Source organism: Euwallacea fornicatus, chromosome 16, assembly GCF_040115645.1.
Source record: "Euwallacea fornicatus isolate EFF26 chromosome 16, ASM4011564v1, whole genome shotgun sequence".
NCBI lineage: Eukaryota > Metazoa > Arthropoda > Insecta > Coleoptera > Curculionidae > Euwallacea > Euwallacea fornicatus.
The window spans coordinates 3,993,258-4,011,441 of record NC_089556.1 but is presented as its reverse complement, the minus strand read 5'-3'; the positions used below and the strand labels follow the sequence as shown (position 1 = coordinate 4,011,441).

The window sequence follows — 18,184 nt, the reverse complement described above, 5'->3', positions numbered from 1 at the left end:
ACTATTTCCTTATAACTCACAAATTTTAGTTTGGTCAAAGGGGGGAGGCAAAAACAAACTTGGTTAAGATAATTTATATTAATCATTATTCAATCAGTTTTGTGCGATTACTTCAAAGACATCGAGAAAGAACATAGATATCAAGAACACTTAGTGATCTAAAAATCTCAATAAGAATTACAACAAAAAACATTTAATGAAAATATTCTATAGGCGTTTATAGATTCTTGTTTTTCTTTTATTTTATTTCGGAATAACGTTTCGTACATAAGTAGAGGTTGCTCCAGTGACGGTATTTCAGATTATACTGAGTTAAAACGAATTGAAAATGGCATTCGCCCTTTCACTAAAGACTAGTTTGGTAACTAGGATGAAAATCCTTGTTACCAAACTAACGGGTTAAAACTAGGATTTAAATATTTTAAGTTTGTGAAAATTATAATTATGAAAACATGATTAGAGTGAAAATTTTCCAAGAAAAAATTAATGATTGCGAAAATAATGAGAATTTTGACATTGAGAACTTCTTAGACTAATAACTAACATAGTTAATACAGTAAATTTTAAAATCGAACACCAATCTCTAGTTTTAAAAATGATGACGTGAGTCTTCAAAAATTCTGTGTCCTTTCTCAGCAAGTTAAAGACGAATTTTCAAAATTTATTGTGCGCTTCAATCCCATTAACTTTTATTTTTATATCCATTTTTTGGTAGGTTCTCGAAACAGTGACGAATTAGTTATCGAAACATTAAGGAGAGTTTTTGTTCGAGCCCTTGGGTGAAAGGTGAATCTTATTCGGTTAGTTTTAATTGAGAATAGTGGACAATTTCATCGCTCCAACAACTCCAACTTTTGTGTGAGACGGTATTTCCAAAAAAATTAAAAGAACAATTCGCCTCAAATGTATAGACCATATTTATAGATTTCTATATATGCACGAAATTAAGGCACTTGTCAAGACACATTGAATAATCCTATAATTGATAATATTTATAATTATTATGACACAGTAAATCTTATGGATGCGTGTTTTCTTTAACAAACTGCAACCTGAATATCGAAAATTTAATATTGTTGCCTTATTTAATACTTAGTACTGAAACAGACTATACTTGTGCTATATTCGATAATGCGCTATAAAAACTATAAGTACAACATTAAATAATATATCAATATCAATATATAACGCGACAATAAATATTTGGGGATCATATTGAAATGTTCCGGCCGATGTCAAATACTGAACCCTCCTCAATGGGTAAACAGTCAAATAAAAGGTTCAATCCGCGAACAATGTTTCAATACTCCCAATTTAGACATCGACCTTTAACAGACCTTTATTCAATTGAGATTGCACTTTAATAAAAGATTAAACAATTGTAATAATTAATGACAACTCTCGGGTCCTACGGAGAAAACGCAAAATGAAATTCTTAATTATTAATAATAATAAATCCGTAGCCCCAGTATTTTTTTATTGCACAATATGCTACACGAGTATTTTTTTTTGGTATTGCCTTATGATATTGCTTTTGTTGAAATATTACTCGGACGGAAGTAAATGAAGTATTTGCCCTCTGAAAAATATTTTTTTGGCCTGACGGTTTATCGCTTAATATAAAGTCCATACTTACTTAAGTCTCTGATTTTTGATACTCTCATCAATACCTACCTTTCGCTTTTGAAAGTCTATAATCTTAACTAGAAGGGTCGGGAAAAACGTACGTACCCACGTCGCTCTTCCTACCCTCTTTAAAGTTACACTCACATCTATTAATTATATTCGATACATTTTCCAAATTATTGGCACTCAAAAAAACGTTTGTACTTTTAATAAAAAAGTATTAGTAAGAGAAATTAATATTATGTTATATGTATGCGTAAAACTAGTTCTAAATTTTTACTTGCAACGCATAGCTAGTAGCTAGGGAAATGGCGCCTGTGAAAACATTTGAGTAGAGATTCTTAAACCAACTTCAAGCCGAGCTAATAGCTACCGTCGCTTACCAGATGGACATGAGTTTAAAATATTGGTACAATTATTCATAACACATAAGTACACAATACCAGAAACTACGCCTTTATAGAATTATTATAGCAGATGCTCAAGGTTTTCTGATATTGTTCATTAGTCTTTCTACAAGCAATAGGAACGAGCTAGATTTACTTTTGTTGGGTACTCCTTTTGCTCACTATTACCTAAATTTGATGGTAATAAATTAATCACGAATTTTGACATAACATAAAATGTTTGATTTTGAAAAACGGGGCCTAACTCCGACAAAGTCACAGACTTTTTCGGTTATTTTTCCTTATTTTATATCGAGTTTCCAGCATATGAGAATGAGCCCCAGAGAGTTCCATGGCCACATTGTAACACTAACTAAAGTACTATCTTGTTCTGAGTATTAGATACTTATGTTTACTTAGACAGTTTCTCCCTTACTTTTCTCATTAATGAGTTTAAGTCGTGATATTCTCAAATGTAAGAAAAATACGGTGAAGTTGATATCTACAAAAGGTTTAATTGAAGTTCAGTTCGAATCTACACAAAAATTTGGTTTAGTTTGTAATAGGCACCCTTTTCGCCCTTTTTGGTTTTTAATGATTTATTACTGAATTTCTGCATTTATACTTTGGCCTTAGTATTTTAATGAGCTTTTTTGCAATTAACAAAGTTTTGTCTTTCTACATTAGATAGTGTTATAGACATGTTTGCCGTGCAAACACTCTGGGAAATAGACTTGTTTCCTTGTCCTTGCACGCGCAACCTGTAGGAAATGAAAGTATACGGAAATCGAGGGTATTTCAATATTATTTTTGAATCGATACATATCAATTATCCATACATTAATCAAATAGTGCCTGAAAGTCCTTCGCACACCTAAACCAGTGCGGTAAGGTACACTTCGCGCAAGTGTGTAAAGTATACACGCATGTCCATGGCCACAGCTTATAGTTCTGACGACAGACGTGTGCCGTTTCCATCCTTGGACACGGGTAGTCGTTCCATATGCATGATGTCCCGATTAAACATTTATCCATCATTGGATCTTCGAAAAATCAGTTTTTTTTTAAATTCATTGTCGCTCCGGTTATCAATCAATGATCGCCAGGCGTCAGATTCTTAGATGAGGAGTAGAACATTCCCCAGGAATGACGTCAAAGTGACGTGTATGTGTTGATTTCAACATTGCTGCACGGTACTGATTGAATCATTTCGATGTGATTCCCAAGAAACGTTCTAGTCCCCAGAATCAAGAATTTGGCCCACGAAAGAGAACCAGGCCGGGACAGTATGTTTTACGTGCGGTGATAATTTTCACGCAAGTCTTTTTTAGATCGCCACATTTTCGTAGTAAAACTACCCAATAAAGTAACTCCAAACCTGCATCGAGTTCAGAGATTTTACGCTCCTCATAAGACAACAAAGTAAATCATGCTCACTCCCACCAAAATACAAAAAAGTGCTTTCCAATAAACTTAAATATGGCGACACAAATTAAAGTGAGATTATTGAAAAAAAGAATAGTAAATACACGTACAACATGTTAGTGTTTCAAGAGCTCCCAATCGCAGTTTAGTTGCGAAAAAAAAATTAGTCATAAACTCTAGTTATAACAGTGAAACGATAAAGGCATTTGCCTGCAATTGGACAGCTCTTGGTTAGTGATGTAGAAGTTAATCGACATACCGCTACCCCATAACTCTAGCAAAAATCCATGGTTCCCGCTTGATTTTGGGTTCCACGAAGACGGGTTAGTCGATTGGGTTGGCTTATTTTGATTGGACAACGGGTGGGGTGACGAGTGTTTGGTTAGCACCTTCGTAAAGCTGGCCCAATAATTGGTTAACAGGAAAAGAAAGAAAACAGATTGTTAGTATTTCTTTTTTGATTAAATGTGATTTTGTATTATTAATTCAGCTGATTCGACTCTCAAGACTTTTAGCTAAGGACAAGCAGTGACGGCAAATATGAGACGAATCCCAAAAAATTACTTGGCAAATACCGATGTCGTATGGTTCGCTCAAATGATATCATAGTTTCCTCGCATAACAGAGACATTGGTACTAGCACAAATAAGACAATACAATATGAGTTCCCCAAAGAAATCGAGTGTTAATTCTTAAACTAAGCTGCATGTCCTTACTACTAGTGAACGCTTTAAAAATAACCAAGAATTAGATTGCACAAAATGTTCGACCTGAAATAACAATATAAGGCTGTTAGTGATGCTTCAGGCGTGATTTGTACAAACGCAATGAAACCAGTGATATGATGCATCATCATTAAAGTAGTGCAGCACATTCACACCATCCGATTTGGTTATTCTTACTTCATTCACTCTCAAAAAATAACTCTATAGTTACTTGGCCATGTGTGGAATTATTACTGATTAAAAATTAGTTTAATGTGTGTTAATATTGCAATAGTTAATCAAATTTACTAAAAATACTGTCGTTAGGGACTATTAATTTGATAAAATGCAACGTGGCTTAAACCGCATTTCTAGTCGACCGAGGGCAGTTTGAAAATGTGCGACGTCAAACTACCCCAAAGGTGAGGCACTTTGACGTATGAAAGAACTTGCGCAAATGCATCAGTATTGACCTCAGTGGAGCAGAAATATGGTTAATGCTTTTAATAGAAAGTGAGTGCCTTTTGTACAAAAAAATCCAAAGGAACTTTCCACAAAAATAAAAGAATTGATGTAAGATTTTCGTATAAATATATTTTCCACATTGGCGCAAGTCAACAACATATACAAAAAAATATAATCATCAAGGTAAATAATATAAACGATTTAAATAACTACCTAAAGACCTGTATACGACTTGAATATTTGTGTGCAAATTCGAGAGAAATTACTTTAAAGCTTCGAAGGAGTCGAGAAACAAGGGCCCAGAATCGAGACTGCAATAAGGACATGTTTGAGAGGCGACTAGCTGCCCTTTGGGCCAAAATTACTAAAAAAACTCAAGAGGAGTAATTATATTCTATATAAGGATTAAACAAAATCTGGACTAGGTAGTGCTGATGAGGTACTTAAACGCTTAAAAACTAAAAGTGGTAACCGTCCTGCGCTAAAAGGATGAATTTTAGGGCCCTTCCTTTTTTTTAGAAAAAAATGCCCTTCAATTTTGCACATGTACCGAAAAAACTCTTATTAAAAGTGAAATTAACTAACCTTTTTCGAAACAGGGTTTTAAGAGAGCGCTCCCGCCCTCTGATAGGGATGTTCCCTTAACTGTCCCAGTCGCCGTTGCTTCGCAACAGCCGACGCACCTGCACATACAGAATCGTTATCATCTAGAAAAAAGAACTACAATACGGGCTGAACGAGTTTCCATTAAAAGAAAACGTTCGCTTGTAATAGGCTGAGCTGTATTTCTTGGGTCGATAGTGGTAACATAACAGACGTAAAAATTTGTTCGTGATGTACGTAATTGTATATTATGGCACAAAAGATGGTCACTCTTGAGGAAAATGGTGTGTTCAAGAAATAGAGCTCAAACCTTTTTGACGAGCTAGAATACAAAATACTACTTTGTAGCTACACTACTTCGACTTAAGAACAATTAAAGCATTCATATAATTTAAATCTATAATTCACCAATGTTCTGCATTATGTACAGATTTTTTTTGTTTTATATAATTTTCTTTAAAGATGGACAAAAGTGCTCTCACTCCATAATGATTGATACTTTCATATAATTCAGTACCGTTTTGCCACCTTTAAATTTGAAAGAAATCGATTATTTTAATTACGCGTTACTCGAAACTTGACTCGGCACGCCGATAACAAAAGCAAAAAATTTATCGATTTCTTTCTTTTTTAAATTTTTTTGATGAAATAAATAATAACCTTTAAAAATAAATGCAATGTAAAAATACGAGTAGAAAGTACCTATTATTTAACCACTAACTTATCACTAATCAAAATCAATCAACCTACGAAGTAAACTACCGACACTAGATGGGAACGGAGCTAAATTCTGCTTATCAATGCGCAGTTATGTGGTAGCTACGATAAACGGGAGAAACCGTAAATTACAGCTAAACTCTATTTTAAAGCAGCGTTCCTCATAGCAAAACAAAGATCTGCCTTCTGGGCAAGTTCGTACCCTGCAAACAGTCTTGCTGAGATGTTTATAACAAAACGGTCAGAATTCTGCAAGATGGAAAACGTTGCAGACTGAATCACGACAGCAAAGGTGTTCGGGAACATGTTGTTTTCGGTGTACATTAAAACATTTTTCATGTTCGCAACCGCGAAAACTGCATCGAACTCGAGTATCTCAAATGTTTTTTTGGATCACACAGACTCTGGACATGTTTCGTTTATTGACCAGTCGTACTTCTAAGTTGAACTGAGCCGAAAAGAACCACATGTGTTGGACATGGAACGGGAGGCATTACAACTAATTGGCACTTTCAGACGTCAAAAGTGCTATAAATCATATTTTTACTTGAGTCCTCTGCATGAATGTGATATTGTAAATTAGCAGCAACAGGAGTAATAGAGGTTGTATCATCGTCCATATGGTTAAACGCAAATTAATAATTAACTGGCCACTGCCTGTTTACGTCATAGCAGTAAAAACACTGAAATATTGCAAGCTTGGTGGGTGGAAGCCGAGCAAAGTTCAGAGTGATGTTCAGCTGCACGGAGCAGAGCAAGACCGTATGCGGTTTTACTTTTGCCGAAATTTGCAATAATTTTTCTATTATTATATAAGCTCAGCTTTAATATTGAGATTTTAAACCTGAAAATATCCAACGCACTAAATCACCTGAAACCCAAATTATAAATGTATTGTTAGCTTTAAGAGCATGCTACTTTCCATATAAACGGTGAAGCAAAGCTTAGGTGCGGGGCAGATTCCTGATTCCTATGGGAAATAGCTTAACGTTAATGTTAACTGCACATTAATAATTTTGGCCCTAACTTACTAAACTCTCCGAACCCTCTAGTTTGAAAATCAAATATTTATGTCTATAAAACCGCGTATATTTCAATATCCTTTTTTTTAAGTACTACTAGAGTTGTAAAAGCCAAAACGTGGGAAATTGACATCTTAATGATATTTTTTGGTACTGAGTAATCTACAAAACTCAAAAGCTTATCCGTGTATTTAGCACCATCAGATTCAAGCACAATGTAACGGCAGAATGTACATGAATTTGTTCAGTTACTATAATAATATAAAGGTGCGATTTTCTTTAGAATAAGTAGATAGTCGAGTGTGCAGAAGTAAAATAAATATATACAGGAAAGTAAGATTCAATGTAACTACTTATACCACCAAGAGAAATTTGAATCACTTTACATGCGATAATTACGCAGTTATAAGTGACCTGGATTGCTAAATGTCTCTTTCAAACTCAACGAATATTATTTAAATAATGTATGTACCTTGCTGCTTGGTGATTTAAAAGAAAAAGGACCGACTTGCGTGTCTGTACTATAAATATGCAAACAAAATAATAATAAAAAAATGTAAAATAAAAAATTTGAAGTAAAAATAATGATCTGAAAACATTAAAATATTACATACAGTACGTAACGTTTAATAACCTGAATGGTTAGAAATTATCACAGAAAATATATACAGGGTGCTAGTTTTATGAACCCCACCATTGGAATCTCAGTTACCTTAATAAGTACGACGTAGGTAAATTAGGGTATAGTTGCGCAGTTCAAGGCTTGGTAAATATAGGTTTTCAAGTCCACAACGTTACCAATACTTTTTTAGTATCCCTGACAAATTAAAATTTTCTTTTCTTGTTTTTGGTTTATAGCTCGGATACGGTTCATGATAAGAAAATGGAACTGAAACATTCTTAAGAGCATTTTTGGAATACTTTTTAAGTCTTTTCAGTTTTTTGTTTCCTTCCAAGTTTCCTAGATATGAAGTGTACCTTTTAGTTTTTTTTTTTATGGACCTCATATTCACAGATGTCACAGATAATGTTGTGATATTATATTGGCTCTCTAATTTAACCAACCTCGTATCTTTCAAGATTACTCAGATTCCAATGGTGGGGCTCGTAAAACGGGAATCCTGTAATAAAAAAAAAATGTAAAAATTGTGACTAAGTTTTTTTAGAGTCGATCATATTCGCCGACATCAGAAACATCCTAAACGCCTTAAACCTATTAACAAAAATTCTATTTATACACGAGAATGAAAACCGAAATGACAGTGCAGTACGTCAGAAACAGGCACTAATCGACCCGTTTTATTAATAATAATACGACTATGTATACAAAAACTTGAAACACTTACAACTACCCCAATTTTTTACGTTTAGAGGAGTGTATGAAATCGATTGGAGCCCCGTTACTATCTACGCACCTAAAATGAGAAAGGGGCACCTTAACACGATCAAACTATGAATTGAAGTTTGAACATATTTGCGTTAACGTAGAAATACATAGACTGATTATGAAGTAACAAAATTTATTACTTCATACTCGAAGGAATTTCCAAAAAAAAAAGAGTTTTTCGTCATTCAATTAATTATTTACCTTTAACTAAAATAATGTGAAAAGGAAACAATCAGAAACAATTACTTCGAGGTCTAATACCCCTGCCGACATTGAACCCCACTATTTGGCGTAACGAGAAAGGAATTTCCGAAAAATTAACTATCAGACGCTAAACATAGAGCCTAACTGTCTGAAAGAAATTCTATTCTATCAACCTATTAAACAAAAGATTTAGTTTGCCCCTTGCTCAAGTTGCAACCCCCTAAACTACTACTTATTATAGACTACCTACGAGGTGGATAGCAGTAATACGGGGCCCCCGGCCACTGATAACACATAAAAATTGGGGAAACGAGTCAACGAGCAAACAACCCACCAGAATGATCGGCAGTGGCGTATTCCGTGATGAGTGGGCTGGCAGCCAGTGCCGTGTAATTCGTGTAGTCCGCATAGGGGGCGTAGATCAAGCCATGAGGGTCACCAGGCGACAGCAGGGACCTAAAGTTTTCGTTCCATCTTAGAGGAAGAATTTCAACAAATGTAGTAATTCATTGTTATACACATTAAACATTACGACAGAAAAAAATAAAACAGTTTTTACCTAATGGGTTAGCTCCGCTGGGTGGCTGTTAAGGAGGCATATTAGTATTGGGAACAAATTATGTACTATTTAGATATACAGGGTGTCCCGAAATTTAATGCTTTTGAAAATAATAGAAATAAATCAATAATTTTCCTTTTGCTTTTGTTGTGTAGCTTTTATAGTTTTTGAGATATCTAATTCATACTTTCAATGTATCTATGTCAGTCAATCTTAGCGTACCTCACCCTACAATTAGGATCATAAATGCTCTAAACGTTAATAGATAAACAAGTCGCTCTTAAAAAAAAATTAAATATGCGAGTCTTACTTTTATGCTCAATAATGGCAAGGTATTTAATTATCAATATTGAAGCATTCAGTAGACTGAGGAAAAAGCTATTTGTTTCACACGGCAAAAAGGCAGCAAACGTACTGCTGCAAAAATGTTCACTGTCGAGTCGGAAGAGAGATTATGACAGAAAATGTGGGTTTTCCCCTAATGAAAAATATAATTTGTTCTTATCAATTAAAATTCTTTTTCAACTGATTTTTGTATATTTTTTATATGCATTCGGTTTTTTTTTAAACCTTTGTTACTTAGGCAGTAAAAGGACCACTTTACTGCATAGGCATTACATGCTACAGACCATTTCGCATCGTTAAAAAGTTAACTTTTCTGTCAATTAGAGAAAAAATAGTTTACTTTCAGATGCGAATTTAAACTATGAGAAAAAAAGTGCGTGATACATTAACAGTGCGGTTGGGCTATTTTTTTTTTATCGACGGGTGGCTCATTTCTCCATTCTGTATTTATTCAGGGATCTGAGAAGTTCATTCACGATTTGGGATCGTTTGATTTTTCGTAGTCGCATAATACGGGGTTAACTTTCAATTAACCATCTCAGGATATACGTATATTCTTGTGTTTTGAGATGGCTATTATAAGAGCGACAAAACAGTGACAATTATCACTAAAAAGGTGGAATAATTTAAATCTTGGCTCTGACTTTAAGCTCAGACTTATTAAAGTCAAAAAGTGTTTTTCATTTTTAAATTACTATAAATATATATATTGTCAATTGGAATTAACATAGATGCCCTAAAAATATGCCCTTCATACCTCAAAAATAAAGCAAAAAACACCATAAAACACCCTGCATGTCTGAATTTCCGTTCTAATCTAAAAATCTAATTCTTATTTTTTAATTTCCAAAATTAGGGACACTTTGTAGGAAAAGTTCAATAAAAAACGCAAATGAAATCTCTTCGAGACATTGTAGGTAAAGTTACCTACATTGATACATGGAACTATTCAAAACTTGAATATTGAAAGACCCTTTCAATATTATTTTTACAATATTAAGAACATTAAATTGGGGCCTATATCAAAGATTTCTCCACGATCCTAAGAATACATAGTTTAATAAATTGTTTGTTTTAAAATTGTTTTACTTGAGCTTTTAGAGATTAAGATTTCGCTTTTTCTAAATGATTTTTTCAAACTTATTTAAATCTAAATAACTTATGAGAGATTGCTCTCTGTGACCGAGAATTTTTAGATCCACTCCTCACAGATTCTCCAAAGAATTGTCTTAAGATCGATTTCTCGGCATCCAGGAATTATTTTATACCTGAAATACATATTTTTTTGATGATTTTTCTACCTTCGTGCCTAGAAACCGAACAATATAGATATAGGCCACGAAAGCAGTGCACCACCTTACATTCCTTCACGCAAACCATTCAAATTTTTTTATTGAACTAGTTCCTTCAAACAACCTCTAAAAAAACGCTAAAAAAGTGGCAAGTTTCTTACCCAGGTGGCGCAGACCCATTTAATATGCTGGCCGCCGTCGTGGGCACCGACATGCGGGGGCTGAGTATTAAGGGGGCCCCTAAGGGAGCTTGTGCCCTAAGGGGCGTCCCCAATCCAGGAATGGCGGGCGACAGGAGCCTCTGGGTTTCAACGGCGGCGGCGGCTACACGCCGCCACTCTTCGTCCGCCGCTGCAAGAGTCGAGAGGTCTACATCAGTGGTGACTGAACTCGGATTTAGCCAGAGATCTGTTATGGTTATTGTTAGTATCAAGCCAAATGAAACATATGTGGAATGTTAAACAGAATTGAAAAGAGCACGTGGTGACAAAAACCATCCGTCGGATAATTTGTATGCAAATTCTCAAGAAATGTAAAATTTATACCTAAAACTGATTTGAAATCAAAAATACAATACTGAACAGGCTATGTTCGCTTTTGTAGTATTTTTTTTTGCTTTTTGATATAAATTGCTGGACACATCAAACGGGACAAACATCTTAGTTTATAAAATTTCTACCTTCTAATTAAGAAAATCATGTTAACACATGTTTGTCCCGTTTGTTTAATCGCGATATTTGTTTGCAGGAATACTGAGCGCATACGGGAGACAGCAGCGTTCTACTGCAGTGTTGTATTTCGCTGTAGCGCTGACTTAAAGTGGCAAAGCGTATTTTGGTACTACGCCGTAAAGCCGAAACTTTTCGTCTCCAATTTTCTAAAGATCAAATAACAGCTGCTTATCAAATCAAACTGTCGGACGAAAAGCAGTCAGGATTCAAGGCAGCCCTAGATTCTTGATATGCAAATCGAGTGATTCCACGTTCGAATGACGTAAAGATGACATGCTCTTCCTACTATTTTTATTCATACTATTATTATAAAGGTTCTTCAAAATGCGTCATTTTCAAATCGTGCGAATCGGAATCGCTGGAATCGCGCTATTTTGCTAATTAAGATCTACGAATGGTCTTTGCTACGATTGAAAATCAAATTAAAGCAATATTAGTGAATTAAGCTATATAGCATATAAATGAATACCTGTGGCTGAGGCGGCCTTTGAACTCGAATCTCTGTATGTTCCGTTAATTATTGCCAATTCCATTAATTGCCTCTTCTTTAATTCATCTTCTCCTTCGGCTTGCTAGAATACAAAGTAAGTGTGTTACAATGTTACAACTTCTCTTGCTGTATCTTAAACCTCAATTTCATATTTTAGCTGGAGTTTGAAAATTTTCTGAGAAACGGTAATGATATTTGAAAATGGCCGACATTGTTATTCACTGCGCATAAGCCAACATACGTCGGCTGTAGTACGAAACGATTTAGAATACAGTCATGAAAATATATGGCTAATAACACCAGGAATGTTTAAATAACTTTCGGAATCTGGGTTTCTTTTATAGCTGTTTTGTTACTAAATTTAGGATGTAGGTGATCGTAAAATTGAGGTAAAATCGAGGTTTTTTTTAAACAAACAGCTCACTTACTGGCACGAGTAACTTTTTCACTTCTTCTACTGCTCTGGCCAACTTTACTTGTGCCCGGTTTTCTGTGTCTTCTACAGTGAGAAGGACGTGCAACTCGTCGGACAAGTGCTCCCAATTCGGCTTGCCTCTGTTTTGATCCTCCTGTATCAGTGAAAAACAAGACCCAAAATAACGTCGGCGTTAGCAAACTTACAACAGGTATCAACTAATGAAATTTTCTAGGAGATATTCATCAACATCAAACAATAAATTGGGCTCAACGTCCCGAGCCGAACTTAATTTCGTCGCTTCATTTTGTAAACACCGGCGACAAATATTTCCTCAATAAAAATGCCTCCAGTGTGTCAATATGTTCAACTTAATTTAGTACCTGCATCCAGGATCTAAAATTAAATTCTTTAGAGGTGTGAAACTGATACTTTCTGGCCTTATAAATTTCCCTTTAATTTTCGATTTCGGAGCAAGAAACTTTCAAATTCTAGAATTTGGCTTAAGTCTGTAGGTGCAACTTGGCCCATATCCAAGAACAAAATAGGGAAAAACTCAAAACAGCATTTTACTCTTTCGGAATATTTCTCCAAAGCTTTTAAGGTCCGGCAAGTAATGAGTGGTGTCATATTTATTGGCCGACTGAGTTTTCCTGAAGCTATTTCCGTCTATTACTTCTATTTGAACTTCCCCCGAATATTTTTTAGTGTACATTTTTAATCATACATCATTAGACAGGTATGTTCAACAGCTCAAGACCTACGCTCAGCGTTGGAGCAGAACGTTTATGTAAATAGAATAATCAATTAGGAAGAAAACAAAGGAATTGGCGTCTGAAGTCTAACCACATATGTCGGGTACGTCCAAATTGAGAATTCGAGACGAATTAAGTGGTTACACACCTTCTTTTTATCCCTCATACTGCCCTTCCCCCGCACCATGATTTTACAGCCGGTTTCTTGTTCTAATTGTTTAGCCGTCATGCCTCGAGGGCCCAGGATCCTTCCCACGAAGTTGAACTGAAAGTGAGAAAGAATTTAATTACGTCACGGTTAAGTCTTAAAAAGTCTTAAAATATACGAAAAAGCGAAAACCGTACGATTGCACAAAGATGTGGGAAACAATTTGAAAAATTCGAATTCTCAGGTGGTAAAGTTGGAAATAAAAAATGTTAATTATCACCTGTGGTACCCATGCAATATGTTCTTGCATTGACATTGCTGCATTGTTGCAAAAAGAAAACTTATTTATTCCTAAACGACTTTTGCCTTAAATGTGTTATTTATGGCGTATTCTTCTATGAATTTATGTGCGTTTGAAGTGGAAAAACGTTAAACAATGGCGGATCTGTGTCTGGGCAGTTCAAGATCCATTGCTCGTTCGTGTGACCGGAACACAAAATTGTAAAAAGGAACTAAAAACAATAAATAAATTGGTTGCAGAAAAATAGAAGCGATGTTTCATTCGAACGAGGTTAATGGACATTTGGGTTGTTGTTTCCCAAGATAATTTCATAAACATGGCAACGCCTGAGCAGGGTGTTGGTCAATTTCACAATTCCCATGTAAAATATCTTGCTGAGGACAGGAGGCAAGAAAAACAGTGCCTAAGGGCCAATTTACCAATGTCCTGATAACTTTACCAAAAACATTTTCTACGGAAATAGGAAAATAGCTCCCGTTACAAATGCACAACCAGTTCCGATATATCAAAAACTTACATCTGGATGCTCTTTTACGGGAACGTAGACTTTTTCGGTAAGGGTGGTCACTTGGCCTTCAGGTTCTGGCAGCACTAAGGGCTCTTTCTTCACTCCGTTTATTTGAAACAGACTGGCTCTAACTTTCGCAATTTCTGAAACAAAAACATAAATCCAATTAACCCTCTGTTTAGGGCATGCATACTATCAAGGAATCGGTTACATAATTCTGTATCGCATGCCAAATGTGAGAAACGGTTTACCTGAAAATGATGAATATAAGTTACTTCAGTAAATATTAAAAATGTCTTTAAGCTTTAGATAATTAGTTTCAACTTACGATTAAAAAGATGGGTAACGAAGGTACTTTTAAGATATTTGCTTATAGACTTTAATAGGATTTGTGCCTAAGTTGAATGACAGCAAAGCTCCTTAACTTTAATCGTTGATTGACAGCATCTTGTAAGAACCTATAAAGCTCGGTTAACTCCAAACCGGGAGGAAAATTCCTCACACGATTATCGAATTCAACAATATACGAAATATTACGTGGCTGCATGCCCATCGCCACACAATAACCAATAACATAAACTTTTCTCCACGACAACAGCGAACCGACCCATTGACCTCATTGTCCCATCTGTTCTTGTTTGTCTCGCATTAACTAGTATTTTCCAAACTAGATCGACCATTAGGAACCATCGGCCTATACGCAGCGGAAAAAATTCAATTACACCTTTGGGCAAAATCTCAGGGTTTTAGATATGGCCGATATAAGGGAAGTTGCCCGTCCAGATGGTCAATCTCGACACCCACTTCCTCGTGCAATGGGTGACGAGAGATATTTACGCGGCGCCGTTGGTACTGTTCGGTCGACCTACAGTAGCGTCGATTGTTTCTGGGTTTACTTAATTAAATGCGGCAATAAATTACTGAATATTAATTAATTGATTGTTTATGTGAGATTTGAAACAATTAGGAACTTGTATATGTCTTTATTGGTAAACAAGAATGATTGATGCATATAGGTAGTACGGCCAAGCATGACGTCACCTGTACTTTAAAACTGTACCTGCAGTAAGAAGTACTGATATACTTATTTAATCAACGGTAACAACACGAATTTGCATTGAATGCTTTATTGATATACATCAGCAATCAAATATCCCCTCCTCGAGAGAGTACTAAGAAGAATGCCATGTAGTATGGTAAAGTCGTACCCTGATTACCTTCCAGATCGTACGGTACACACAGTAAATGTACGAATACATTGTTACGTAATACCAATATTAACGAGTTCAGGTGAAGAACTTTTCTGATGCTACGTAATAATATAACACGAAAATCAGTGTCAAAATATCTCGGGAATGGGTAAATATAAAATTAGCGTGTGTACATTTCTCAGCCAATTGGCCCTCAAAGCTTTAAGGTTCTTCCATTATAAAAAAAAAAGCAAAAATGACGGATATCCTTGGGTCCTTAAGAGTTGAGACTGTCCTTGGGCGAAATTTATAAGTTATTAAAGTGCAGTTTTCTGCCGAAATCGATTAATTTCGATTTCAGATCGGGCCTGGATATCTCAGTCGAGGGTCAGAAGTCTGAACGCAGCTTAAGGGAACTGTTAAAAAAAGCTGTTTGATAATCACCAAAGTTTACATAGGAACCAAACCAAAGTGAATCAGCGTCTCTGATGTAACTCAACGTATTTTTTGAGAAGTTTTTAAAATTAGAGAGAATGTTTTACAGTTTCAATTATCTAAAGGGTTATAAAACAGTCCTTAAAAGCATTTCCACTTTAAGTGAATAAAGAAACTGTAAACGAGTTAGGTACAGTAAACCTAATAGAATATTTCTGTACAGTGACCTCACAATCTTGGCTGGCCACTGTTCAAACATTTAAGTCCAGACCTGGGATTCTTCTCAAATCTGGTTTTTGTTAGCACGGCATAAGTGCATCTTTTTCCGTTGCACGCCGATCCGCACATTAACGAAGAAAGACAGACGTCTCTATATTTATGGTGCTCGCGCTTCCTTCTGGTAGCTTAATCACAAGTGCCTCAAATTATTTATCGTCGGTTTGTTTATTGGAATTGCTTTAGCAGAAGGGTTATAAGAACCGATCTTGATATTTAAAACAGGCATGTTTGTAGCCCAATGACCGCCGGTTTAAATGAGACTTTGTTACTGTTGTTGGTCGAACTCCATATGGTTGGTGTAAGCCACGAAACCAAACGGGAGGGAAAAAAGAGTAAAGCGATTTTCCGGCTTATGTTATAAAGCCCCGGCCCGAGATAGATAACACAACAAACAGTTTGCAGGAAGTAGTGCAATGTGCGTAAAACGGGTCGAAACTCTGAAATCTGCATTTAAGGCTCGACATACATGACTTTCCTTTCCTGCGGCTATGTTTGTAATAATGTAATAATAGTTCGATGTGTTCAGTTACAATCAGGCTGCAAGAAACTGTATCTTGAATTAAGCCCGAGCTGAAGATCCAGTTTTAGAAGACACGATGATATTTTGCATTTGTAAGGACATTGGCGCCACGCCAATCAGGTAGAAACTTATGAAAATGATAAACTTATCTTTTTGAGATATTTTTAACCCTTCTTCATGCAATTCGCTTCGATAAATCTTTTAAACACGAACTTGAGCGATGCCTAGGAATTAGCAAAATGTGCTGGGTGTCTATGCGAAAAGTCCCACCCCTCTCTTTGACTTTTTAATGTGTCGAAATAGAAAAAAAAATTTAAACAAAAAGAAATTGAAAGTTGTTGTAGTTTTTCAAGGTAGTCAACATGTTTATACAGGATGTTTAATAAACGTGCGCCAACTCAATATTGTATTTTTTGAACAATTAAGCATTACTTCTTTTACATATTTAAATTCTGCGTTTTATTATGAATTCAACAACACATATTCACACAATTCAATTGTTAGAATTTTTTTGATAATTTACAAAAATTCACTCCTGTGCAACATAGTTCGATAGCGATATTTTGCACATATACAGCCTGTCCGGTTTTCGTTGGACAGCGACTGTATCTCGGTAAGTAGAGTAAGTAGCAACTTCGAACAAAAAAATTATTACTAATGTGACTATGAGAAATCTCTGGAAAATATTTTCAGCTTCGTGAAATCGCCGTAAGGGGGCCTAGTAGGGACGGTGGTTCCTCAAAATCGACAAATCCAAACTAAGTCACTAGTTAAGTAAAACATTTTAATTTACTATCAATAAGATTACATCATTCTGAAACTTTTTCGTTCGACACATAATTTCATAACTCACATAATAAAAGTGGGGGAAGCCGATGAATAATTTTAAGTTGAAACTATCACATCTCTGTTTCTAATTATCCGATTTCAGTGATTCTGTACTTCATTGTGGGGGAATTATAAGCCAATTTAATATCCACATTGACCAAAAATCCATAGTCCAGAACAAAATCGCTAGAGGGCATTCTTTCAGGTAATAGCGGTTTTCTCCATTTTTCTTTAATAAACCAAATGGAACTATACCATTTTCATAAGCCCATCTTGTAAAGCTTTAAAAAAACTACACTTTTCCCGAAAGGCGCATTTCAATATTCTTTTTCGTTTTTGACTTATTGATATATAACTGAATTGAAATGCGCCTTTCGGGCTTATAATTCCCTCACAATGAAGTACAGAATCACTGAAATCGGATAATTAGAAACATAGATATGATAGTTTCAACTTAAAATGATTCATCGGTTTCTCCCACTTTTATTATGTAAGTTATGAAATTAAATGTCGAACAAAAAAGTTTTAGAATGATGTAATCTTATTGATAGTAAATTAAAATGTGTTACTTAACTAGTGACTTAGTATAGATTTGTCGATTTTAAGGAACTACCGTCCCTACTACGCCCCCTTACGGCGATTTCACGAAGCTGAAAATATTTTCCAGAGATTTCCCATAGTCACATTAGTAATAATTTTTTTGTCCGAAGTTGCTACTTGCTCTACTTACCGAGATACAGCCGCTGTCCAACGAAAACCGGACAGGCTGTATATCTTGATTACCTACGAAAAGTGGAAAATACTAAAGAAGAAAGACGCCAAATTTCTTCGATTTACTTAAAATATGAG

At 35.4% G+C, this 18,184-nt stretch overlaps 1 protein-coding gene across 7 annotated transcripts in view; it reads right to left on the bottom strand.

Annotated features, from left to right (window-relative positions):
• Positions 1–59: 59 nt before the first annotated feature.
• how (protein held out wings) overlaps positions 60–18,184 on the bottom strand; it is a 39,957-nt gene continuing 21,832 nt past the window's right edge. Inside the window, exons 2-9 of one of the 7 annotated variants that reach the window (XM_066291140.1) lie at positions 14,093–14,226; positions 13,275–13,391; positions 12,385–12,525; positions 11,936–12,038; positions 10,897–11,143; positions 8,874–9,013; positions 5,192–5,289; positions 60–3,836 (exon numbers count right to left, since the gene is read on the bottom strand). In XM_066291140.1, coding sequence (XP_066147237.1) covers positions 5,210–5,289; positions 8,874–9,013; positions 10,897–11,143; positions 11,936–12,038; positions 12,385–12,525; positions 13,275–13,391; positions 14,093–14,226 — 962 coding nt within the window. In that variant the 3' untranslated portion in view covers positions 60–3,836; positions 5,192–5,209. Of the gene's footprint in view, positions 3,837–4,715; positions 5,290–8,873; positions 9,014–10,896; positions 11,144–11,935; positions 12,039–12,384; positions 12,526–13,274; positions 13,392–14,092; positions 14,227–18,184 lie in introns of those variants that run through there. The other 6 variants (XM_066291139.1, XM_066291142.1, XM_066291145.1 and 3 more) reach the window with 6 other exon arrangements.